The sequence below is a fragment of the Vanellus vanellus genome (assembly GCF_965231255.1).
Source record: "Vanellus vanellus genome assembly, chromosome: 1".
Classification (NCBI taxonomy): Eukaryota; Metazoa; Chordata; class Aves; order Charadriiformes; family Charadriidae; genus Vanellus; species Vanellus vanellus.
The window spans coordinates 195,848,440-195,875,740 of NC_138905.1; the positions used below are offsets into that span (position 1 = coordinate 195,848,440).

A 27,301-nucleotide genomic window follows, 5' to 3' on the forward strand; every position below is an offset into this window, starting at 1 on the left:
CACTCTAGTATTTAATTTGGATACATTTTAGTCTTTTAAACAATTTTTGGTAAGTTTTCGGTGTTTGCAGGTTTGAGGTTGTTCCTTTGCATTGAGCCAGCTTTTAAAATGGTGTTATTTTTTACTGATGTTCCTAGCTTTTTTCTTGTGACTATATCTTAATCTCCCTTTGCACTCATACAAACCCACAGAAGAACATGTTGCTGCTCTGAAGACCATGTTTTAAGACAGCATTTTCATCCATACTCGTTAACAGCCCTACCTATGTCTGTTGGTGATGATGGTAACATACCGCTAAGATGCTGATTGGTGTTTGAACAGTCATCCAAGGAGAGGACGGTGTTTCTAGGTGAAGTAGTCCAGCCAGGTGTGCATCTTGTGACTTCAACACACAGAGAAGAATCTGTTGCTGCTATCAGTGCAGTCGCTGTTGTGTTATCTAAGAAGCTGAAATTCCTGTGCGAGCCTTTAAGCTCTGCAAGTCAAATGAATAAACTCAAAAACCCCTACACTGTGAATTGGCTGTCAGTGGGGAGTTAACCTCGGAATGTCACTGCTGGAAGGTCAGACCTTTGCTTCTGGGCTTTAGCTTCTACCAAGTAGCATGTCCTTTCTTGGCCAGGTAATGAGGTAGGTCTTTCCCAAACACCCTGAGCGCATTCAAGGGAAGTTGTGCAAATTGTCTGTGAATTTTCAAAGTATGCGGAGAAGTACATTGTTGGTAAGGAGGAGAAAAAAGACTGTAAATTAGAACGAACGTTTCAGGTAGTTTGTAAACAATATAGTAGTTACCTTGTGTTAAACCTTTGAATTTTCCTCCTGCTTTAGGTTTATGAACACCAAGATGGAAGCAAGTCCCTGAAGCTAGGAGACTTTGGACTAGCAACGATTGTGGATGGACCTCTATATACTGTTTGTGGGACCCCAACATATGTAGCTCCAGAAATCATTGCTGAAACTGGGTAAATGACTTCCAGTGATGATTCCTTGATGTGTACACAGTGGAGCATGTTCTCGCCAGTATGCCAGATGGGAGTTCTTGCACTTAATATTTTTATGCTGCCTTTGCTTGGGGATGATGCAGAGTCATGGCTTATGGAACAATTTAGTTGGAAGGGGTCTCTGGAGGCTATCTTGTCCATACGAGCTCAGAGCAAGGCCAACTTTGGAGTTATATCAGGTTCCTCTGCCAGTTGTTGGCCTCAAACTTCTCAGCTCAACACTGTGTTACTAAATAGACATTTGCAGATACAGTAAAACTAATTCTTAATCTGTACCCAGAGACTGCTAATTTCTGTTGACTTAATTTTCTTTTGTTATCACACACTATCCTCTTCTGATTTGTTCCACAGAGTAAATGCCTGCTGGCTTGAGCAGCCTGTGTCACATTTGCAGGCTTTATGTTTGTAGGCATCACTCTAACTCAAGAATACAGCGCAGCATCTTCTGTGCGCTCCTACATTCTGATCTAATGTAGTTTTAAGATGTAAATGTAAAAAAGATTTGAACGCGGGATTAGGATAGGTAGGTTGGACGTAGAAAAAGTTCAGGTGAGAATATATAAGAAATTATTAATAATTCTGAAAATGTTTCGTCTGTTCTTGTACTGTAGTTCATAGGAGTTGGATGTCTCTAACCATGTCTCTCACACTTCCAGATATGGCTTGAAGGTGGACATCTGGGCAGCGGGTGTGATTACTTACATCCTGCTCTGTGGTTTCCCTCCATTCCGTGGGTATGGACTGATCTATTCAACCATCCTTGTTCTGTGAATTGGTCCCTGTGCTGCTTTTGCATTAAACACAGAGATTCCCACTGGAAAAAGTTCTATGCTCATAGGGTTTGTTTTTTCCCAGGCTCTGCATAGTAATTTACACAAACCCCATAAATGTCTGTGATATTACTGTAAAATCTCTGTCTCATGTTTGTTTATTTTAGTTTAAACTTCATTGCATTACAAAACAAGACCCTCCATTACGGGTTCTGGGTGCCTTTGCCTGATGTTTAAAATACACAGTGAAATAAGCATCTTCTTTCATGGACCAAATACAACATACTTTGTGGTCGGTAAAAGGTAATTAAAATGTAAGCCACTTAATAAGGACATGTCAGATCTTTTCTCCCCCTCAAAGAGATTGCAAAGTTGTTGACAATCCTAAAGACAAGCAGGTTACCTCAGAAAGAATGTACCAAATGCACTTTGTGTTATGATCTCACCGTTCACACCCGTGGTTGCATGCTTGGGGGGAATCAACAGCTTCCAAAAGCATAAAGGATGACCAATTAAAAGCAATTTCAAGAAACCTATTGAAACCAGCTCTGGAAATAATTTCTTCGTGGGTTTTGTTGTTGTTTTTGTTTGGTTTTTACTTTACAGAAGTGGAGACGACCAAGAAGTGCTTTTTGATCAGATTTTGATGGGACAGGTAGATTTTCCATCTCCTTATTGGGACAACGTTTCTGACTCTGCAAAGGTGGGTTTTATACTTGATGATACTTTCTTCTCCAGTATGATTCCCAGTGCCAGTGTCTAATGCGTGTTGTTCTTTCACAATGCTGTATTTGACGTGTCTCATACATCTCCTGCTACAGCTATCGATTCCTCTGGATCACCGACCATGTTGTCATTTGATCACTGTCTGTCTGTTAGATTCCAGGTGGTTCTGAAATGGACCCCGTCTCTATATGATGTCTCACACAACAGAGACACCTGCAGCCCTTACCGATCAAGAAAAATTTTAAGTGACTTTGCTTGACCTACACTTCGTAGCTTGAAAGCTCCCTGGGACTTTATGATGGGGACCAGGTACCAACCTGGAGCCTTTGAATATTATATAATAATATTATAGGGAGGCTGTTTTCCCCTTTTTAATCCCATTAGATGATATGTCTGTTGTTTCTTTCCGTCAAAGAACCAGGCCTCACGTTGCCTGTAACTCCTTACTGTCGTCAGTGTGGTATGAAGTACAGACTTGCTCTGGCCACCAGTTCATGGGCCGAAGCCTCTTGGCACACGACACAAAGGATGTAGAGCTTGAGGTCTGCTAAGGCAGATACAATGCTTTTCAGGCACAAATCCTGACAGAGTTCATTATACTTTCAGAGCAGATCAGGTTTTTTAGCTCTCATTAGTGCACTGGAGCAACAGTTTAACTCACGGATTTTCTAGGGGTCTGGCATTCACTATAGTCATGTGTATAAATATATATAGAGAGAGCTAATACATATATGTGTGTTAAAAAAAAAAGTCAAAACCATAAAACTATTCATATGGTCATCCTGTAGATAAGTGCTTCATTTCTACCAGTTTACTTCTGTAACCTCTAAGGCAAATCCAGGCAAAACTGTCATCCTGTTTCTTTCAGTGTGGCAGTGTTTAATATCACAAAAAAAAAATGAAATTTGTCAGTGGATGCAGGTAATGAAAGTAATGTTCTACATTCTGAATCTCCATTCTTCAGAGAGTTAAATCCTGTTCTTACAGATATATAGGAGGCTGGTCAGGACTAGTATTTTAGCCTGTTAACTAATGAGGTTAACGAATGAGATGATACCGTCATAGGGTTGAAAGAAGTCCTCTAAACCACATGGTTGTATTGTAGCAGGCTTTGTTTCATAGCATCATAAATGAGAACTCTGCAAGTCCTTTGCCGATGGTGTTCTCCTGTGAAACTCCTTACAAAGAGTTCAGTCTAAAATTTCTGTTTTGAAGCATTAGCTTGTTCATTTATCTTCTCCTTGTCAGTAAGAATTATTAACTTTGGTCTTTGGTGCTACCCCTTGATTTGCTGTCATACTGCCCATCCTGTTTTCTGTGCGCTCCACTCACTGGTGGAATTAAATATATGTTTATTTACATGCTGGTTGAAAACTAGGTAATTGCGGAGGAAATCAAAGGATGAAAAATTATGGTTTTAAGGTGTTTTTTTTTTTTAATATCCTCTATGTCGTTTATAGAACAGCTTAAAGTAAAATTCTGGATTTGCTGGCTTTTTTCCTACAGAGGAATTGGCTTTTTCTTAATGGGAAGCTAACCTAATTTCATGCAACCGTCTGTTTTGTACATTATGTATTAAGTGCTTTTCTCTTAAACAGTGGCTACAGAACTGTAACTCAGAACTGTCTTCTAGCTTTTCCAGGTACTGTTAGATATTGATTTAAAAGTTCAGCTCAAAGTTCAGCAGTTCATAGTTGTTCTTTTTTTTTTTTAATAATCTTAATATGTTTCTGCGGTTGATAGTTCACTCTGTGTTTGAGCACTCTTACATAATCAGTTGAAGAGCACTTCAGTGAATTAAATGTTGGTTTGTTCTTTAAAAATGTTCTTTAAATTTGACCCAGTATTCCATTTCTAGGAACTTATCACAATGATGCTTCAAGTAGATGTAGATCTGCGATTCTCAGCCCTGCAAGTTCTTGAGCATCCATGGGTTAATGTAAGTATTTTCAGGCTTGGAGATGCTGCTTGTAGTTTGGCACCTTTGAGCTCTTTTCTGTCAAGTCCTTTCTATGCCCTTTTGGAGCCAGCACATTCTTAAAATGCCACAGATTTAACTAGGAATATGCTGGGTTACAGGCTGGTTTAGTATATCACTCTTACCTTGGAGTATTCACTATTTTATGCGTGCTCGGCTACGTTTTCTCTAAAATATTTTGGGCCGGGTTTTCAACAAATCTCAACCACACTTGACAAATTTATACCTCTAACAATCAGCTTGCGGGTTCAGTGACACATTTTGCTCTCCTAAAATCAGATGGACTCAAAAATCTGACAGTCATGATTAAGAGCTATTGAAATATGGTCCATAGTGTTAAGCCTACTTGATCCAGCATGAAACAGGGAAACCTTTAGAATCATATTTAGCTTCTGACGTTGAAATATACATATATTTATGTGCAGCCATATCCATTTAAACTGAGTTAGCACAAAATAGCTGTTTATGTATCCTGGCTTATCTCTAAGCAACTGAACATTTGCCATAAAAGTGGTAATCAGTGAGGTGGCATACAGATAAATCTGGCAGAGAATAAAGAGATTTCTCTTTAATTAAATTTGAGACAAGGACACTACTTAAGATTTGTTAATTTTATCAAACTATTTAATATGTCTTAAAATATTTGGATGACAAGAAAGAAAAACTGAAGAAAATCCAGATTCAAATTCAAAAGGGAAAATTGAGAGAAGAAATACAATTGGGCCGAGCAGAGAAAAAAAATTAAAGGAGGAAGAAATAACGTTTCTTTTCTTTTGTTGCAAGTTTGAGTGTGCAGTCCTCCCTGGAATACTGTTTGGTCCCTCAGCTGCTGTATCCAAAATATTTTTCTCACTAAAACAGTATTCTAAAAATTCAAATATAGAGTAGTGCCAAATGTTAACCTTTTTTTAATGAAAGTGCCCTCCATATAGCCCAGAATAGTGGTGATCAGTTAAGTGTTTACCGAGTATGTGCTTTAGTCTTGGAGGCTCCCTTATTGCTCAAACCATTTTTTTTTTATAATTGTAAATGCCATTTCATGCAGAGCACTTCTGCAGTGTACGAAGAGTGCAAGGATGCAGGACAATGTCTGATGAAAACCTTTTCATTTTTAAGATGACATTCAAGCAGCTGAAACATTAATTTTCCTTGGTGCCAGGTGCTGTCCTTGGACATGGTCTTCTGTCACAGTTTATAATGGCTTTTGGTGACTGAGGTGTCTCTCTGTCTGCATGGGAGGAGGACGGGGTGGGGGGTTCTGGAGTGCTGCTGAGGAAGAGATGGAAGTGGCTGATCAGAAGCCACAGAGCGGGCAGGTCACCCACGGTGTCGGGCTGCACACTGCCGTTGAGGTTACTGAAACATCACTTGTTTACATCACATAAGGATGCGGTCACTAATCTTCCTCTTTTTCTGGAAAATACATTGGGACTGTTAATCACGGAATCATGGAGTTTCAGAGTTGGAAGGGACTTCTAGAGATCATCTAGTCCAACTCCCCTGCTAAAGCAGGATTGCCCAGAGCACATTACTCAGGACTGCATCCAGGCGGGTCTTGAAAATCTCCAGAGAAGGGGACTCCCCCCCCTCCCTGGGCAGCCTGTGCCAGTGCTCTGTCACCCTCACCGTAAAGAACTGTTTCCGTGTATTTGAACGGAACTTCCTGTGTTCTAACTTGTGCCCATTGCCCCTCGTCCTGTCACTGGGAACCATTGAAAAGAGCCTGGCTCCATCCTCCTTCAACCCACCCTTTAGATACTTGTACGCCATAATAAGGTCTCCCCTCAGCCTTCTCTTCTCCAGGCTACAGAGTCCCAGCTCTCTCAGCCTTTCCTCATAAGGCAGATGCGTCACTCCCTTAATCATCTTAGTTGCCCTTCACTGGACTCGCTCCAGCAGTTCCCTGTCCCTCTTGAACTGGGGAGCCCAAAACTGGACACAGTATTCCAGTTGTGGCCTCACCAGTGCAGAGTAGAGGGGGAGAATGTCCCCCGGGTCCCCCTTTTTTTTAATTTCAGTTAGACCACAATGTATTTTAGGCAGCCATTTTAGCAAGATGTATTAAGAAGAAGAGGTGCAGCTCTTTGTCAGTACTGTGATGGCGATGGTGTGTGCAGGTGACATGAGGGTCTGCCCCCTGTCCTCGCTGGTGCCTGCTGACGGGGACGGACGGGGAAAGGGGCCAGGGGATGAAGTCTTCTAACACTCCAGAGCTCCGCTAACCAAACCTGAGCTCTGGTTACTGAAGCACCCTGGAAAATTCCTGGGTTTCTGTGCAGTAAGTTCAAATGAGGAGCCCTTTGCCAGAAGATGCTGTAGAGGCCAAGTATAAGTAGATTCAAAAGGGAGTTTGATACATTTTTGGAGGATGACCCCATCGGTGCCTATTAAATATGGTGGTCTTGATACTATTCCTGGCTCACAAAGTACTTGGTCGGCAGAAACTAGAGGATATACCAGGGAAAGTTCAAGATCTACTTGTTGTCGTTAAATGTACTATTTCATAAACAGCAACTACGATGCACCGTTGGAAACAAGATACTGTGTTCAATTGACCTTTGGTCTAGCTCTGCTGCAACTTTTCTCGTGGTTTTATGCTGATTATAGTTCTTTGCAATCAAAACCTGTAGCAGTTCAGTCCATAAATAAGTGAAACAAATATTCCATGACAGTTCTGTAATTTCTTCTTTTCTATCCAATTGCTGCTTTTAGCAACTGAGACGAATCAGTGTTTTGTCTTCAGCAATACGGTAACGATAGTTCATAACGCAGATCAAAACGTCTTTTGAATTCTCTTATGTGTCCCCCAGATATTTTTTCTAGAAGGAGAAAGGCCAGCACTGGGGCCGGTTCAGGAAAGTGCTGGAGCAAATTCCAAACGTCGCTCCTATTTCAAGGCATCACACATGGAAACGCTTAATAGCAGGCATAAAATTAACTAGATGGCACTAAAATCCCAGTTCACTTCAGGAGAAATAAGAACATAGCTGAGTTGAAGCAGGTGCTTAAATGCTTTCGTGAATAAGGACACTTCCCTGACGTGGGTCTGGGCAGGGCGCAGTAGACAGCCCAGCAGGGACAGCCTGCTGGTGTTTGGAGGCAGGATTGTACACCGGTGTCAGGTCCAACGTCACGTCCCCATACTGTCACCAGCTTGACCAGCTGCAAGTCTGCCGCACAACCTTCCCGTACCTCATTTTCCTGGTTTCAGAACAGGAAATTAATATCCTTATCCCTGTTTATAAAAGGCTCTGCCATCTATGTGGCATGACTACCTGAGCAATTATCTGCAACTTTTGTAAAATACCGTCTTTGTGAAAAGAAATGGCACATGGAGTTTTCACCTAACACTCCATTTTCCCAGGTAACCTGTTTAAATATTTTTCCGTGGCATCAAATGCTGGACTTTACTTTCCGTTTTCTTTTTTCTGTTTTGAACCTACTCACAGAGTGGTAAACGTGCAGCTGAAATACCGGCTAGGACAGCTGGCTGGAAAAGCAGGCATGTGTTTTCTTCGACAATTTTAAGAAACATTTTCTCTCTTTGATCAAACCTTTGATAGAAGCGTTGTAACTGCTTACACCGTATAAAACCATTTTGTAGATTGTAAATAACCATTCGACTTTATAGCTGCTTACTATGTGATTACTTGGTAAATTGCTGAGATTCCTGGAATGTGCTTTGACAGTTTCAGTAGGAGCCAACCCTCATTTCGGTTTCAGTTTTTGCTATAAAAATAGCTGGAATCCTCTTGGAAACTGCAAAACTTGTTATGGTCAGAGTCAGACCAGTAAAGCAGTTCCTCTGTCAATAATATCCCAGCTGTTTTCAATTCAAAAAAACAAAACCTGAAAAGATGTTGGCTACGTGCCACTGCCACAGATGGAGATCTTGAATTCTCAATGCAGTTCAGCGGCAGTTCCTTGCCCCCGCCGTTTGGTTTATTTGGATTTGTCTCTCCTATGCAGTACACTTAGACCTGGAAACAAATCCGTCAGTTTATACTTCCCCTACAGGGACCCCGGCTCTTCCCTTTACCTGCTCAAATTCTTTGCAAAACCAAAGAATTACAAAAGAGGTTGGAAGCTTGAGGTCTGGCGTTTTAAACATTGATGATATTGGTAACCTGAATTATACTGTACAAGTTACAGTACAAACCTACTCTCTTTTTCATTGTACAAGTAGTAAATATTTCCTAAGGCAGCATTAAGCAGTGAACGCCGAAAAGGATGGATTACATTCTGCAAATCCTTCTCTGTTAAAATAATCAATATAAAATGTGGGGTGTAGTTGCTGAAGGAGGAGGATGGCACACACCAGCCTCAAAAGAATTAGGGAAACTGGAGCTTTTACATATTTCTTTAACCATGTCTGCCTTGGAAATTTGTGTGCAAAAGAAATGAATAGTAAATAGTAATGAGCTGGACGTTTGTAAGGAAGTTAATTTAAAAGGACGTTTCATATTTGGCAGCTGCACTACTTTTGGTTACGCCCTAGGACACTGCCCAAAGAAAAATTTCCTTCTAATCCTTAAAGGAAACAGAGTCGAAAAGCTTTTCCAGCACTTCTATTTGCTCTAATTTTGTGCTGTTAGTAATATAATGACCTATTCATCTGATGATTTTAGGCTTGGAAAGTAAAGCTCTTGTGACCGCTTTGTGAAATGGATCTGAGTGCTTCAGGGCAGTAGGAGTCTGGGAAGCCTGAACTTTGTTCCATCTTTTTAACACTTCTTTTTCCTTTGAGTGGCAATGTCTCCTGCCATAGAGAACAATGCAAATACGAAAACAGTGTTTATTAATTACTCAAATGATGCCAAGACCCTCTGCCTCTTTTATTTATTTTATGTTATTTTGATTGCTTGCAAGTAGACCATGAAAAGTATTTTGTGGAGGCTGATAAAAAAAAAAAAAACAAAACCCATTGTATCTTAAAATGCCAAGCAGTTTACATTGTTCAGGTGAAAACTCATATTCTGGATCAGAGTTTTCAAGCTGTCAAAGGATTTTGACTGCTCAACTTCTGAGATGTGCTCAGGAGAGCGCTTCATTCAGAGCATCAGCAGTCAATATTTTCTGAAGCTGATAACCCTTTAAAGTTCCCATAGTTGAGCACCAAAAATCACTAGACATCTTTTAAAAGATCTTGTCCTGCCTGCTAAAACTGAGATCAAATTCTGTGATCCTAACCTGCTGTGCAAGAAATAGTTCCTATAGCAAAAGGTTAAAATAGGGGAAAGGAACAGTTAACTTCTTTGGGGGCTGACATCCTTCCCGTTACAGCAACCTGATGAAATTCTTGTCAGCAATGTTTAGCCTGTTATCCAATTCTACAACTTACCCTGCTGATTCTGGCGAATCTGATGGTTTGGGTTGTTTTTTTTACACTTCCTGCCTTTTTAAACTGCAGAGCAGCCTGTTTTGTATGTAGTTAAACAGTGGTCATCTCTCACCCTCAGTATCTATCTATTTTATTGTTGGCTGCAGTGATTCCAGGAGCCCGCTAATATATATTAGCTTGTTTATAAAGCACGTTGAAATAATAATAATAATAAAAAGATAACTACTAAACATCAGGTAGCACCAACAGTAGTAAGAAAATTTCATAACCATAGAGTAATTCCCATATATCCCTATGCTGCCTCCTAAATTGAGCTGGAAGATATTTCATCGAAAAGCCGAAGCCCAAACTATGTGCCTCTGGCGCATCGCCACTGGAACTGTGGGTGTGGTGCTTCACCAATAAAATATTACCACAGACTTGGTAACTATTGTCTTCTCCGTAATTCAGTCTTTTGACAAGACGACGTGAAAGTTTGGCAGGCTTTCATGTCAAGAAAGCCAAGAGAATGATTTCCCCCCCCCCCCCCCCCACTAGCGAAGAAGAGTTCACTTTACAGACTGGCTTTCTTCTGGGAAAGGGGAGGTCAGCGGAAAGCAGGTTATTTTTAGGGGTCATGTACCACCGAGCCAAGACTCCCCGGTGCTAGACAATAATCAGCTACTGGGCTGTATTGTTTTGTTTTGTGTTTTGCAGCTGTGTGCACTTGACCATATTTTGCCAGCTGAGACATTTTGTTAAGGGGTGAGTGAGGGATCTCTAAACACAAACTCCCCAAGCTAAATAAATAACAAACCCTAACCACCCTCCCTAAAATTCCCATATGCTCACTGAACTAATGATTTACTGCAGCGACTCTGTAACTCTTTAAGTGCACTCAGAATTGCTGCAAAGCCAGAAAAAAAAAAAAATTGTCTGTCATCTCTCTGTATTCTATTCTTGTCTCTTGTTTGCCTCTATTCTGCTCGGATTTTGCTTAAGTGGAATTTAAGAACTTTTTCCATGGTTGATAGCTACACATACCACGCAGTACCAGCTTGGGATGACCATTGCAGATGGATGGTGACCTGATATGCTGCGTATTCTGCCTGTTCTGCATTTTGTTGCCTATTCCGTCTATTCTGCGTACTGTTGCCTGAAATCCTGCATATTCTGCTAGCGGGGAAGTCTCACTGAGCGGTGGCTTTTTGCACTTTTTTCAGGCATAAGGATCTTTGCAATTTCTAAAAAAAACTCCTTTCTTGTCTTGGGCTTGAATTCAACCCACTGACTTGCACAAAAGTGCAAAGTCATGGAATCATGGAGTCATAGAATTGCTGAGGTTGGAAGGGACCTTTAAGATCATCAAGTCCAACCATTAACTTTAAGGCCCTTCTTTCTGCTAGGGTTTCGCTTTAGCGTCGAGGCTGCCTGCGTGCCTCGGTGCAGATAGACAGGTTTGCTCTGAAAAGTGGGATATCTGAGCCAGGAGGAGGCACCTCCTGGTCCAACTGCGTGGTTTCTGGGCTGGAACTAGCCCACAGGCAGCTCGCTTGGTGGGCACGACCGCAGAACGCGTGTCTGCCTCTGCTTGGCCATGCAGTTGTGTTCCTACTTTACCTCGGGTTCACTCACGTTGAGAACATGTGTCCTTCGGCAAGGAAGACGAGGCCACCCACCACTGGCTCCAGCCCTTCTCTGCTTTCCCAGGCAGTCTGTACCTCTGCCCATCCTTTCCCCACGGCATCCCAGGTGCCTTGGGACCAGGGGAAGGAATTGCGGTACCTTGTTATCCGTCAGTCAGAGATTCGATCTGTAGAGGTGGCTTTGTTTAACTATGGTTTTAGTACGGTACAGTCGTAGGCTACGGGGAATGCCACAGCACGCCGTGAGCCCGCACCTACCCTGGCCTGCAGACGTACCAATGACACATCCTGGTGTTGGTGAGGTCCCGCACTCACCCATCCCAAGGGTCTCAGCCAGGGCATGTCTCAGCTCCCGTCTTGCCTGGGTTTCCTCACCGTGGGACTCACTGAGCCGTGGCTGGAACATTCACCCAACCCCATAGTCCCCGAGTTTGTAACCTTTACAATGCGACAAGGACTTTGTTGGCACCTCTCGGGGCTTTTCGGAGATCTTTTCCTGCATCCTACCAAAACAGGGCCTCTGGTTTCTCTTGGGTGCTTTCTACTTTTGAGGTCATTATCTTTAAACTTATGTCGTGAGTAAACAGAATCATATACAAGTCAGAGCTTATCAAGCTTTGAAATATTAATGGACCTAAAAATAACTGGGCAGTGGTAGTCAAGACATGGTAGAAAGAATAATAAAATATTTAACAATGATTATTAATTAAGATCACCTGAAGTTTGAGAGGAAGATATTGGGTAAAGAAGAAGAGAGAAGCTGGTTCATGACATAATATGGTGTTCATCTTATAATTACCTTAGATATATTGACGGAGACAATGACTGACACATATTTCATTACAAACCTTTTTGTAAACTTTTCTATATTGACAGGTGCTATCAGAATCACCTTGCAATTCCCTTATTTTGCCTTTTCTCTCTGAAGTTTTGTTTTGCTTTATTTCTCTGCAGGACGATGGCCTTCCGGAGAATGAACATCAGCTCTCAGTAGCTGGGAAGATAAAGAAGCATTTCAACACAGGCCCTAAACCGAACAGCACAGCAGCCGGAGTTTCTGTCATAGCAGTAAGCATCTGAAATACACAGCCAAAACACTTAAATATGTGTCCACAATGCAGTGTGTGTTTAGGACATGCCACCAAAGGAAGCCAGAGAGGGTTAATCTTTAGCTAGTTCTAGCATTTAATTAATAAAAACATAGTTAGACTGGTATTCTGCACAATTTCTCCATTGATTCTCCTTGTGAGTCACATTGTTATTTAACAGCCTTAGGAGGTCTAACAGTACGCACACTTCCACATTTTGCCAGAAGATCAGTGGACCTAACTCCAGTGTAGATTCACCAATTTGAGCTACGGGATCGTGACATTTTACTTGGCAGCAGAATCATCACATGGATTGAGGCCACACAGAGGTTGTAGCAGAAGGACGGCGGCACTTTAAAGTGGGGATTGCCTCAAAATTGTAACAGAAAATCTGTATGGCAGCCTAAGCTTCTTTCTCTGAAGGCATCAAAGAGAGCTATGATGCCTCACTGCTACCTTCATAGTTGATATGAGTAGAGCCACTTCAGATTTAGCTGAGTAGCAGCGTTTTACTGTACTGCCACGCGCAAGCTGCTTCCCTTTGAGTAGAAGGACTTAATTGGGTAAAGACTTAATGGAGTTCCTTGCTGCCTTCTGTCATGGTGCAATTCCAGTCTAGGCATTCCAGGTCAGGAGGTGTCGGAGCTTCTGAAACCAAGCTTGACCAAACGTTCCGCCAAGCTTTACTGAGGCTTCAATGGCATCCTGAGTGTAGCACACATCGCATACATTTGTATTTTTTCCCCAAAGACGAACACGTGTATTAGATATATACATGCGCACAGGATATATTCAGTGTGTTATGAGATTATTCATACTAATGCCATTGGATAGTAACATGCACATCCTTCACATTTTTGACACATCTGCCTGTGTTTGTAAGCTTTTCTTTATTACTCGTGGTAACGTTAACGCTCCAAATGGTCACTAAAAATAAGTGCCACGTTAAACATAACCATTCCCATATCAGATTACTCAGTGTTCATTCCCAGCTTCCATAAATTGCAGGTGGTGTGACTGCACATGTACACTTTCTTGTACTGTTTCCACTTTCATGTTTCTCAGCTCAGCCCCTCCAGTGGTGAGTTAAATCAGCATGAAGTAATCTCAGCTCAGCACATGCAATCTGGCTCACAGGTGTGAACTGTTTGTGCAGCAAAACGGATACTCTCTCAAAGTTACTTGGTATAAGTACTTTAAATTTCAAGCTGTGCCTCTCTCATATTTTTTCTTTACTCTTTCCAACCCTGGACGTCCTCAACATGGAAGCAAGTTGTTCCTCATGCTTTTCCTAGATTTTCTCAGTCATCAGCTAACATAGTCGGCATTTGCATAGTCAGCATTTATTTATTTTCATTTTTAAGCAATAATACTGCAACAACTCTCCCACAACTAAAACATCACATACCCATTGCTCATCTGAAACACAGGTATGTTCTGTACAGACTAGCTGAAACCGTGTTCTTTTCGAATGGACTGCCAGCACGCTTGTCCATGAGAATTACTGCTCAGATCCTCCATGCTAATGACTTCGAAGCTTAAAAGCGAGAACTGATGCCTCTGTCCTCATCCATCCCTCGCCTCCTTTATGTTTTTAATTTCCCCACCCTCCTCTTTTTTTTTCTTTGCCCCAGTTGCTCTGCCAACGAATTGTTTACAGCAGTTTGACACTTGAGTAATGAAAAAGGCACTGTAGTGAATCTTTCCACTGCGAAACATTATACATCAGGAAAAAAAAAAAAAAAGTGTATGTTTCATTATATTCTTAATGGCTTTTATTTGTTTTTTAGTGTTTGGAAACTTAACAGATTATTTTTAGTGATCATCTCTATGGGTGAACATCATACTCTGGCACAATTAATCCTGCAACTTGGCCTATAAAGCAGAAACGTTTAGAATATTTTTACAGAATTCAGAAAGTGATTTGATTTGTCTAAAAACTTGGAAGAGAGGGGAAGTATAGACCTCTTTAGTGTTTTGGTAATGTTCCAGAAAGTTAGATAATTTTGATTTTAAGAATAATTTACCTTTATTTTCTACAGAACTAATTGAATCAGTAAAATAAAGCCAAAAGTGAAACAACAAAGCCTTTATTTGTTGTTTCTGCATTTGAAAGCATACTTAATATACATGTGACATGCACGGCATTAGGGTTTTACCTTTTGGGAATCTTCCTTTAACTGTGCAATCTCAAATGTCATAGAAGTAAATCTTATTAACGAAGACTGCTCTACATTTAGAATTTTCAAAGTATGTACAGATGCTGTAACATATTGTTCAGCGCTGAAGATGTGCACTGAGTATATTTTCTACAAAAATACTGTTTTATTGTGCCTGCCTGTATGTTTACTCTAACTTTTTGAGAGAGTGCTTGTGTATATAATATGCAGAAATGCCTTCTATATATTATATAACACATCTGTGTCTGTGTGTGTGTTTGTGAAAATGTGTTAATATGTGCATATATTTATATAGCTTACTTAATAGTATAAAAGATTATAACTCTGTGTACAGAGATAGCTAATATGTGGTATTTAGTTCTTAATTTGTCCGCACACTGGTATGGTCACGTATGCCTGTTTTCTTTGGTGGTAAGAAGTAACTCACCTCAAAGATCTCAAGCAGTATTTGTCGTATGCACCAATTAAAACTATAATATGAAAACTAAATTCCTAAAGATGTGTTTGTGGTCAGCTTGACTGGGAGGAAGCTCGAAGCCACGTGTATTTTACGTACGTCTATTATGGCTACTGCTTCCTTCAGCAATTTCCAAATACTGACTCCTTTGGTTCAGACTCACATCTGCTTTGTCGATGTGGTCAGTAAATGTTGTCTCTGACCATTCAGGGCAGAGACATCCTACAAGTCCTTGTGCGTGTGTCCAGATTTCAAGTTTGTCCACATTCGAAAGGATTTGTCCGCTTGGACAAACTACCGTAATGAACGTGTTGTGCGTGTCTAGCAAAGTAGTTCCTTTGCTGACGTAGCAGAAGATGATTCCTCAAACAAAATTAACTGTACAGGCAAAGAGACTTTTCTGTTGATACATTAATACATCATTAAAAGTTCTGCCAGCATAACTGTGTCAGTTGGGAAAAAATTCCTTTAAACCAACATAGCTTTGCCAGCAAAATTTTAATCGGAGAGCCAGCTTTTAAAACACCAAGAGAATTAACAAGTCCCTAAAAAAAACCACCGCTTGCTGATGGGAGAGTATGTAGGAGAAAGATCTTGCCCTGTTCTTAAACTCTTGTCGTAGGCATTGACTACCGGTCTCTGTAGGAGAGGGGCTGGGCTCGTGCCCCTCCGGGCTGTGTCAGAGTGGCCGCCTTACTGTTAAGCATGTGCCAAAATATTTGCAGGATCGGGTTTCTCCTACAGCTTTCCAATAGAAACAGTATTTTGTAGTTCTGTGATGGTGTTTATAAAAGATACTGCAGTAAAAACATAACGCCAGACTTTTACTAAATAGCCTTTTTAAAATGTGGGGATAGATTTTTTTTCCTTCATTTCTCCAAGGATATCATCCTGTTTTGTTTTGTTTTTTTTTTCTTCGGCCACAAAACAATACCCCGTGGCTGTACCCTCTGGCCTTTAGTGACAGCGGCTACAATGACCAAGAGCCAAAATAATTTTTTTAAGAAGGCTTTTGCTATTTAGACGTGTGCTGTAATTCCTTGTATGAACCGAACATCGTTTAATTTGTGTTCTTGTCTGAAGTGTTAAAGCTTTGCCTGTATGTCGTCACTCTTGTGCTTGTGTTTTTGCCATTGTTAAGACAGAGAAAAAGACTAATGACAATCTTCTGTTAAAGAAGGTATGAGGTCTCTGTCTTGGCAATGGGAGTAAACTCCGGCTGGAGACTCAGAGGAATCGAGTAGGACAGCAAAAGAGAAAAGCTGCTCAGAAAGTCGGTGCAGCCCTCTGCCTCTCGCAGTGTCCCGGCTGGGCTGGGGACACGGGCACGGCGACGCTGCCTGCACTCCGGCAAGGGGAAGGCGGCGGATGGGTCGTTGCCCTGCGTTCCGCCGATTTTAAAATAAAATTACAAATTCCAAGCGGCATTTTTAGCGATGGGCTTTCTTGGATGGTGTGGAAGAGAAGCCAACTCTAGTCTGGGAGTTTTTGCTTGGCTTAAAGATGAACCGGTGCCTCGGCTGTCGCTTCCCATCTCTTGTCTGTGTTGTCCCGCGGTCACTGTCCGCAGTCGGGTTTCTCATGGCAGAGTTTCCACACCCCCGATGTTGTTTCAGCTCGTGTTAGGAGGCAACTCTCCCCCGTGTTCTCTATATTATTTTTCAGCTATTCGATTTTAGGGCAGTCTTTTGGATCTGCTTTTTAAGAAAACATCCCTTTTGTGTATTTTATGTGCAGCATACAAGGAAGCCAGTAGATGGCAATAGCAGACCAGCGTAGTTAAGCCAAGGGGCCATTAACTCTAGGTACGAGGTTCTCATGGTTTCAAGCAGAAAACGTCCTTTAAATAATTCTAAATAAGATGAAAGCGGCATTGTTTTAACAAAATGGAATAAATTATTAAATTCTACACTTGCAGGGCAGTCATCAAGAAAAAATTTAAATTTGCAGTTAGCCCCTAGCTACCCTTGAAGTGGTTAGTTACTGGAAATGTGTTGAACTGCTTTTCTGAATTTAGAATTAGAAACTGTCATCAGTATTGGAAATATATGCCACGTTCCTATTGAAGCACAAAATGGCCTGTTCTCTTCATAGGGCAAAATGTGAAAATCTTGGCAACTAACGGTTTTAAAGCGGGCAGAGTCTCTCCCTCAAGATATTTTCCCCTAAAATTTTATTTAACTCGGCTAAATGATGTCTCCACCGTCTGCTAGTGCAGCACAGAAGGGTTAGAGAAAACAACGCATTTTCTTTGTTCCTATGCACATGATTCTGCTAATGATAAACTAAACTTAAAAGATCCGTATTCCCTAAGTAATATCACAAGCACACTTTCCTGGACACAATGTTAAGTTCATTTCCATTTTGACTTTAATTGGTGCAATTTTAAACCGAATAGTTTTGTACTGTTATCTTTTTGAGCATGAGGTGTAAGCTGAAATGATAAACAATGTTATTCGTGGCTCTGAGTAGTCCGACTCTCCAAGGTTAACGCATTTTTAGAAATGAATTACCATGATTGATGGGGTATCAAAACCTGATTCTTTTCATCTTTACACATTCCATGATTATGAAGCAGTCTAATTTAAGCCTTGTGTAGTCTGTCTAGCCTGCTCCTTGTGATGGTTGCACTGCATTTTTTTTTAAATTATTAAACCTCTCAGTTTAATTGCAAAAGATAATTTTCCATTACTGGTATGTGCAACTTAAAAGGGCACTTCTGTCTTTGGAGGTAACAAGATATTTGTCAGACTTTTAAATGAATGCATTATGCATTAAGTAACCTATTTCGAAACTCCATTTTAGTCTGAATAAATCGGCTTCTCATTTAGCAAGACGGAATCTAGAGTTAGTATCTTTTTCTTTTCTTTCTTTACTTCTTTTTTTTTTCTTCTTCTTTTTTGTTTTCGTCTCCGGTACATAGCTTTAGGATGTTAGATAAGTGCCTTCTGAAAGTGAAAACAGTAAATATGCACTAAATAAGGAACAGCTTGCTCTGGAGTCTGAATTCTTTAGCCTAATGTCGATCCACTGAGTTGCCCCGTTTCTCTCTGCTCAGCTGGACCACGGGTTTACCATCAAGAGATCAGGGTCTTTGGACTACTACCAACAACCAGGAATGTATTGGATAAGGTATGAGATGGTGCAGCGCCAACAGTCAGTGTTTCCATGGCAACGTGCTGGCAGTCTCCATTAACCAGTTCCTTCAGTGGATAAACATGCTTTTTGATTTGTTATCCGGTCCATATGCTGCTTTATCAGTTTCGTTTTAATCTTGATTGAGATGCCACACCCCCTCATTCCCTTTCTTCACCCATCCCTCACACCCACATCGCCAGCTTTCTTTTCATCGCACATGCTCAGTACCAATTTCCCCTATAGTTAAAAGGACAGTGTATATAGAAAATCTGCCAGATATGCTGAAGTACGCACCCTCCCCCTCCCTATTGCTTGTTAAGGCATCTGCTTCCCCTGCGCTCCTGTTTGGAAACACACGGAGCAGCAACAGGCTCTCAGCATATATTTTCCTCTTTTTCCATGCGAGATGTGGAGCTATATACTGTCATTTTAAACCCACTAAACACAATCCTTACCTTAGATTGAACAATGCATTTACGCAACGCGGTCCGTAGAAACTCTCCCAAGTTCAATGAAATACAATGCATTGTATGTGCTGGTAAGCTTGTGTTTCTAACAATGCATTCTTTCTCTTTTCTTTTTAAAACCCTTCTGATACCTATTTATTTTGATTTGATTTTGATTTTTTTTTTTAAATATTGCATGAGTCTTTTGAATATATTTTTCTTCATTGTGTAACTGTGCCAGGGTTGTCGTTAGCTGGCTCAACTGTATGATGTAATGGGACTCTGGGCGGGAGGGGGTTATTCTGGAGTGGGGGCAAGGAGGGATCCAGGTCTAATAGCCCACGCGAGGCCTCTGCACCTCCTCAATCAATCCAGAGCCCTGGAATTTCCATCAAGTGGTTATTTGCTGGCTTTTTTCCTTCTTGTTACTCACAAGACCTGCATTTTGATAGCTGGAGAAATTTTTATAAGTTTCTTGCGAAACCTGCATTTTCTAACAGTGCAGTGATTGAAGCCGTTAAAAACTCATCTGTGAGGTATTTGGAAAAACTCAGCAAATTAACCGCATTAGTGAAACAGCAGAGATGGGCACTGCACGTGTTTCCAGTCAAGTAAAATTCCCACCTTGGATCATTTCACTGAGTGCATGGATCGGGCTACAGCACGGTTTCCATCAAACCTAACAGTTCCCTGAGCACACACTGAGGGTTAAGTAGATCCTGATATGGATGTTCTGGGGAAAGAAAAAACAAAACAAAACAAACAAACAAACAAAATCCAATTTTTCAGGCAAAAAAGTAAAAAAAAAGTAGTTGCCATCCATCAGCCGGCTAGCAAGAATTGAGAATCACTCCAAGCGCTGGAGTGTGCAGCAGTACCTGTAATTCCAGCCTGTCGCACTTGTGCTGGTGGCTATAAACCTGGGAGGTGACCTGGGAGGACAGAGCAAAACCCGCTTGATCTGTCTTGTCCTTGGCACCGTGCGTCGCAGGCTCCAGCCCTGTGACGCAGCCGAGAGCCGGCAGCACAGCAGCTGTGCTTTTTGGGGTTTGCAGAAGGGGAGAATGGGGTACCCAGTTTTAGCTGAGTGTGGGTTTGATAGTACTAGAGGAATTTTTTCTTCTCTGCTCACGAAGGAAAGATGGCATTTTGTGTCAAGCAGGACTTTGTCAAATAGTTGCCAATTTAATGCCTCCTCTGTAAAACGGGGGGAAAGCTCACATGAGCTTTATTTATCTTCCCGGAGTTTAATTGCTATCCGTGATCAGCTTGCACTCCTTCTCTGCTTTGCTATTTTTATTTTACACCAAAAAAAAAAAAAAAAAAAGAAAAGAAAAGAAAAGAAATCTTTCTTTCCTATTGCTATACGCAACGTTTGGATCTTTTGAAGCCCCAGCTTCGGGGGGAGCAGACCACCAGGAACAGGAGCCCGCGATAAACGCGAGCCATCTCCTCGCAGATTGGCCTTGACTCAGTTTAACTGCATAGCCCAGGTTTTGAAACAAACCATGTGCGTTTGGGTGGAGGTGGTGGTGGTGTTGGGGGGGGGGGGGGGGGGGAAGACTCTAATTCTGCAACTTGGAAAATAAATAAAGGCTATAAAAGAAAAAAAAAAAAAGGCCATTTGACTAAAGCAGTAGTAATGGCTGCCATCAGCATACAAAATGACACGTCCCTGAATAATGGGCTGGAGCAGATGGGCGATAATCTCTCTTATTCATACATAAACTGCTCTGTTTTCCAGCTGGGGGCAGTAACAACAATGTTTATAATTAGTGCTTTCTAAACAGGGCACCTAGTGTGGAAAGGCAAATTGGGAGAGCGGGCATAGATGCTTAATTAGGAGCTGCTCGAACAGGGGGGACCTTTCATCTCCAAGAAACAGCCAACTGCTGTAGTGACCAACGTTTTAGTCTAAATAAAACCAGTTCGATATAGCAAGTGTTTACTTTTTAGTAGCGCAAATGCAAAGCATATGAAAAGGTTCATCGATTGCCATCTATAAAACAGTTAATTTAGCACAGGCCCATGAAAACGAACCCGAATTCACAAGCAGAGCGAAAAATGAAAGCGGGTCCCAAGGAAAACGTAATGCTCCCTTTGTTAGTGTTAAAGTACTCGTTTCTTCTCTGCTCCTTTGATCGTTTTCATCCCTAGTTTCTAGCAGTCTTCTAAAATATCTTTTTAAATGGCACTATTTCCTCCTTCAATCAACCAGAAAACCTTTTCCTTTTGCTGCCTAAAAGACTTCCCTATTCAAAGTGCCTCAAAGCCTTAATTTTCTGAGCACTCCTTCTGCATCCTGTTTTATACCCTTTCAGTAAGATAAGTGCAAAAGTGACATGACTTTTTTGAGATACTAAAATACAACAAACCTGATGTACAGTAATATTTGTTATAGCAGGTATGAGATATAAAACCTGGAAAATCTTACAGTGCTCCTTGCATAGGAGGAACAGAAAAAAAAAAAAAAACCACAGGGGCCAAATCAGTAAAATCATTTGGAGCCCAAACCGCTACGTGTTTTAAAAGCAGTTCACCTAATCAGGCCTGAGATCAGAAAGGCAGAAAAGGCCAAAGCAGCGTTAGTAGGGAATGAGACCTGGAGGTCCCAGTTAAAGCCCTGAAGTCTGCGCTGCCCCAAGGCTGGTGAAACTTGTTCTTGGTATCCGGGAAAGCCAACCTTGGTGCAGGTGGGTAATGCCCACGGTGCAATCACATCTTCATTCACCCCAAATTACAACTCAAGTCATTGTAAAAGGGTTAAAGCCAATGCATTCGTCTTTTATAATTTCCCTTCTACTGGACCTTAAGAACAGTGACCCCAAAAAAATCCAAATAGCACCTGCGTTATCCTTCAGAAATATCATAACTGATAGATTTAATGTCTTATAAGGAGCTTTTCTTTAAGATGTACTTAGCTGAGGCTTTTAACAGTTTGCGTAACTCCAGTTTTTTGGCTTTCTTGTAACTAAACCAGAATATTAAGAGTATTTCAAGCCTTACCTTAAGCCCCAAATGTTGCAGTGTCCGGTCCATAGCCGCCTTCAGCTGCAATCTGTTCCTCCTAATGGCAGCACATTTTGAAGGCAATACTTTGCTTAACTTACCAATGTTTTCTTTGACCCTGAATTTCCTCACTGATTCTGGTTAATGTTTGAATCTTAACATTATTTTAATCTGCTGCTGACCGAATGGGCTGAATTTTCTGCTTTTTCTGTGCTGATTCAGAATATCAAGGGAGCACCAGAGTGGGTGTATCTAACATAAAATATTAGTAGAAAATATTAGTATAAGAAGATTAGTATAAAACGTTAGCGTATGTTATTTTGTATATATCCACAGACGCTATATAAAAGATAAAGATGCAAAATAAAACCCAGGAAATGTATGGGAAAGTCATTAATGATCTTATCTATGTAATGACAATAGCAAGGAGATGAGTTACATGGGATGCTTAACAAAATCATCAATCCAGTCAATACTGAATTCATAAAATATTGGATTTAAAAAATACAGTTCTCACTGTCACAGTTAAAAAAGTATCTGAATAGCTCATTTGAAAATCCGTAGTTCCATCCTCTGTCTTTGGTTCCTAATTCCCATTACTAAGCATCTGTCAAGTTACTTACACCTGTCCCGAGTGGATACAATACACTTTGAAGTCAAAAGTTACAGCCAGGCGTCTTGACAGTGGGATGAGGAAGTTGGGAATCAGGCTCGCTATCTGTACAGTGCCATTTTTAATACCGTAAACCCCTCTGTAAACTGAATATTGGTAAAAACGAGCAAACGTCTAAACTTATTAAAAATCTCTTCTCCTGCTCTTTGACTAAGAAAACCACAACTGATTTACAAACCATAAATAAAATTCACCCATGCAAACAACTTGGCACTAAGTCTCTTCCACGTGTAATTGAAACCAGCTGAGGAATCGCGTCTTTAAAAAGGGGGGATGGCAAAGAGTAAACACGATCTTAAATATAGCAGTATGAATTCAGCAGTTATACGTGTAGAATACTTGTCTTTGTATTCACTCACCAATACAATACAAAGCATACATCAAATTGATTTGTCTTTTTTTTCTTTTTTTACTTTCATTCTAGCTAAATTTCATGCCCGAAGTTACATGGTGCGCTAAAGGACTGGCCTTTTGTATTTGGAGGTCTAGGTTCAAATCCACTCGATTAATTTGTCCCCTCGATGTGGTTATTTGCACGTCTCCAAATCACCGTGTAACTTGACTTAGTTATAGCTTGTGCCTGAGGGGCTAAAAATAACATGTGTCTTTCACTCCTGGACTGAGGTGCATTGCTAAGTTCGAAGTACTCTCCAAAAAGTGTCTTGAATCATGTATCAATCACACACATATATATATATTTACAAACACACACATATATATATATATAACCTGAGAAACCCATGGAAAAAATACAAAAAGGTCAGACTGAAGGGCTGCCTGGCTCGTGCCATGAGCATTGTTTAATGCTCATTTTTACAGTAGAGGAACCTGCCGTGACATATCTCAACGTATCGAGGTCACTAGCCAGAAGCTGAAGGAAACAGGATAAAATTACCGAGGTGCGATCATTTAAATACGTGCATACACATCCGTGTATAGAAAAGAACGCGCTGAAAGAAAAACGCCAGTGTTTCAATACATATGGCCGTGTAATTCCACACGCTAAACAAAGCATCACGAAAACTGCAAACAAATAGCAAATATGCTCCTGCAGAATGAAAGCGAGTGGAGGGAAGGGTTTCTTAGATTAATGCGTGAACAGCTGCATCCCAGTTCAGTCTCCTGGCTGGTATGAATAATGGATGGGCTAAGAGGCAAAATGCACAATAATGTTCTTTTATTAATGAAAGGAATATATATCTATATTTGGTGGCCGGCACTAAATTAAGACAAGTGAAAAGAAAAACAGTCACTGCTCGCATTCATAAAATGCAGTTACTTCAACCCAATAATTACTGACCTGACAGAAAATATCACCCTGCAGCTAAAATAAGGTGCTTCCCACTGCAAATCCAACATATATATCAAAGCAGACGTAGGTTTTGAATGTCTGTTCATAAACGCAGAGTTCAATGTTTTCCAAGAAAAAAGAATTCGCACGGCTCAGGAGTCCTGCGACATCAAGACAGAAATCAGGAAGAAGACCCTCCCTGTGGCAAAATCCTGGAAAAATGCTAACTGCACCTTAGTATATAGGTGACAGAAACAATGATCTTAAAATAATGCCCCATTACTTCAAATTAAATGCATTTCCAAAACCGGCTTGTTAACCATTTGGTACCGGGTGTCAGGATTACTAAATGTTGATGCAAAATACATTAGTGCTTAATGAAGTGCTTCAGACCCATCAGCACCGAACTATTAGAAGCAATCCACTTATCTGCTGCTGGATAAGAAGCTCTACATTTCCTCAGATGGATTTTAAGAGGACAGCCGCATATCTTAAATAGGAACGCTACCCTTACATTTTAGTTGCCGTTACTATCAAAGTGCTCAAAGTTCTCGCTCTCTCACCCTGAGCTGGGAAAAAAAAAATGTCAAAATGTGATAATGAAAATCTGGGATTTGCAGCCCTGTGAAGCATAAGTGCACTTCAGATCCTCTTATTATTTATTGAAAGAGTAGCTTAAAGTAGAAATGCCCTGGAAATCCATAATGGACTGGTTCATGCATCGCTGAACCACCCAGCTGAATAGTAGATGAAATAATAAATCTATTAAACCAAGGCAATGCGTATAAGAGGCCTTTGTTACACAAACAGTAATAATAATGAAAAAGCTGATTTTCTGACTATGCCCATGTGCACAAGAAGGTACAGTAGGTGAGAATCGCACCTACAAAACACATGCAGTCATTACTCCAATGTATCTTGCCGTCTCCGCAGCATTCCATAGCATTAATCTATCGTATTTTGAAATTATTTGCAGGTAAAAAATAACTGTGACCTCATTAAATGAAAACTAGCGTTTGTGCAGAACGCAGAGTGGCCGTTCCGCCGCCTGGCAGCGGAATAGACACTGGAAGTGCACAACGTCATCGTAACATCGGGCAGAACGAGTCGGGTCTTGCAAGTTCTTGCAGGGCTTGTGAGCGCTCTGGCTGTGGCCAGAACTGACCCATTTTGTGGTTCTGACGTATGAAACACTAAATGTTAGAATATGGTCTGTGTATTTTTACTTTCACTAGATAAATTCTCCCTTCTTTGGCTCCCTGTGACTTTATACATTTTTATTCGATAAACTCTTTGGGTGAGAAAGGTTCTAAATGTCTCTCAGCCCAGGAGATTAAGCTCAATAATGCCCCCGAGTCTACAAGCGTGCCTTTATAAAGACCAAATTAGATCAAATCCAGGGGAGACTTGGGTTACATATGTAAAGAAAAACATAGTCTCGAAATATCTCAGGAAGTTTCTGCAGGGTTAGGAAGCCAGAAATAGTCGGTCCTACAAACTACGGCGTAAGGTGCTGGATTAGGTGGGACGATCGGGTATTTTTGCTTAACGTTTTTGATTGACAAGGCAGGAAGTGCCCTTATGTGTATTTAAACAAATATATTTAAACAAAAGCCCCCAAAGCTTCCCCAAAAATAGTAGAAAAGCAGTATCTTGGGGTTTATTTTTTGAAGACATCTTTAAAATGATGTCCTGATATTTAGTTATCTAGCTAGTTTTGCAATTTCATATTTTTGTCCTTTTAAAAAAGCAATATCCTAGGTTAAATTTCAAAAGGAATCTTTTATTCAAGAGTATTCACTTCCGTGTAACTTATCTAATTTTAAATACTTTTAGTTTTTACATATGTATTTACCATTCTCATGTAGCAAATTTTAAAAATAAATTTTGAATTTAATACAAGTATTTCTGTTTATTTGGCCAGAAGTGTTTGATTTTCTCAGAGGAGAGTATCTATTATCACAGGATAATGTGATGTGGCTTAAACTTTAAATAAATGCTTATTTCCTGTAAGCATAAAAAATATTTTAAATGTAAATCTGTATTTTATAGAATGGTAATATATGCCATTCTTTTCAATTTTCACACAGAATTACATACCGTTTGCAGTATATTCACCGTGTGTAAAAGATCGAGGTATTCTGTTTCACATTAAAAAGTAATCAAAAACTGAATTGGTTCAAGGCTAAGAAACGTAGAGGGCATTGCAAATACTAATTAGAGCTCTTAACCAAAAGATTGGCAGTAAACAAAGAAATTCTCAACAGATGAGAAGTACTGGATATTGTAGCAAATATTATTTAAAACATAGAGATGAACTTATCAAAGTTAATTATTTACCCCTTTAAGGTAGGTTCTAGACACAAAAATAATAGTTCAGCAATTTAGCCTGACTAAATCCATTTGCTATAGTAGCTCTGTACTCCTGTCCATCTTTCTGTCTCTATTACATCATTACTGAATGCTGATTGCATTATTTTAGAGCAGGGATTGCTATAATGCTATTCTGCACCAGTATGATGGATTCAGTTTTCATTTTGTTCTCAAAAATATGTTGGCTATAAATACATCTCTGCTCTCCTATGAGGCTCACACTATAACTGGTAAATTTTCTAGAGAAATCAGTCATGTATATCTCAAGAGAAAACAACGAATCCTTTGAAGCAGAATAACCTTTTGGCTGCATTCTTTTAAATGGAGATTTTCATACGAGGGACAAATTTTACAAGCCTTAGCAGTTAAACTTGTTCAGTTCTCAAAGTTATCTTTGTCTCCGGTGCCATGATCAGATATTCGTTTGCACGTAGTATGTCATCTTACTAGCCCTCTGCCTTTTCCCATTTTGCTTTTTCCAAAAAACCACGGGCCGTGTTTTAAGAAGGCAGCCCTCCTTCAGAAGGCAGTTAACCGAGTGTCAAAGTGCTCTTGCTGAATCAAGGCCATCCTGTCGAAGTCGTAATTTTACCGCAATTTCAGGGACTGCAGTCGAATACCTGGTAATGAAGAAAACAGCGAAACCCAGTCCCGTGCTTGAAATCGTTGGCCAGATTTGGGCTGCCCTTACCTGGATTGCAGTTTCCCCTTGTGAATGTGCCAGACAAAGCAGCAGAAAGGATGTGGCTAGAAGTCACAGTCGTCTTATTAAGACCTGCGTTCTCAACAGTGACAGAAACTGATCAAAATATAAAGCCCATCAAGGAAACGCTCTTCTTCCCCTTTTCTAGATAGACCTAGATAAAATTAGTGGAGTATTTAATTCGAGAGATCTTGGTTAACAGGAGGAGACAGGGTGCTCAGGCTAAACGGGTCTTTCCGTCAGAGCTCTTCAGCGTTCTCCCTAAGAACATCCATTGAGCGGCATGAGGAGGTGTCAAAGAGCGGGGCTAGCTCCCTTTGGTGTTTGTTTTTCTCTCTTGTCTGACGACTTCATCACAATCCATCTTTGTTAGCCGATTGCACTGACTTGAACATGGGTGAGTGTGTATCAGCCTTCATTAGGTCAAATCAAAGACAAGCGTACATCTCTGCCTTGCCTGTAGAAACAGATTTATACTTGGAGAAGGGTGGGGGGAAGGTCA

General features: G+C 40.6%; 1 protein-coding gene across 2 annotated transcripts in view; it reads left to right on the forward strand.

The window, feature by feature from the left end:
* Positions 1 to 27,301, forward strand: part of DCLK1 (doublecortin like kinase 1) — a gene marked incomplete at both ends in the record, with an annotated part of 253,514 nt that overhangs the window by 225,721 nt on the left and 492 nt on the right. The window contains 6 exons of one of the 2 annotated variants that reach the window (XM_082485225.1): positions 829 to 962; positions 1,658 to 1,735; positions 2,378 to 2,474; positions 4,356 to 4,436; positions 12,396 to 12,509; positions 18,225 to 18,298. In XM_082485225.1, the coding sequence (XP_082341351.1) occupies positions 829 to 962; positions 1,658 to 1,735; positions 2,378 to 2,474; positions 4,356 to 4,436; positions 12,396 to 12,509; positions 18,225 to 18,298 (578 nt within the window). The remainder of the gene's footprint in view (positions 1 to 828; positions 963 to 1,657; positions 1,736 to 2,377; positions 2,475 to 4,355; positions 4,437 to 12,395; positions 12,510 to 18,224; positions 18,299 to 27,301) is intronic. The other variant, XM_082485224.1, reaches the window with a different exon arrangement.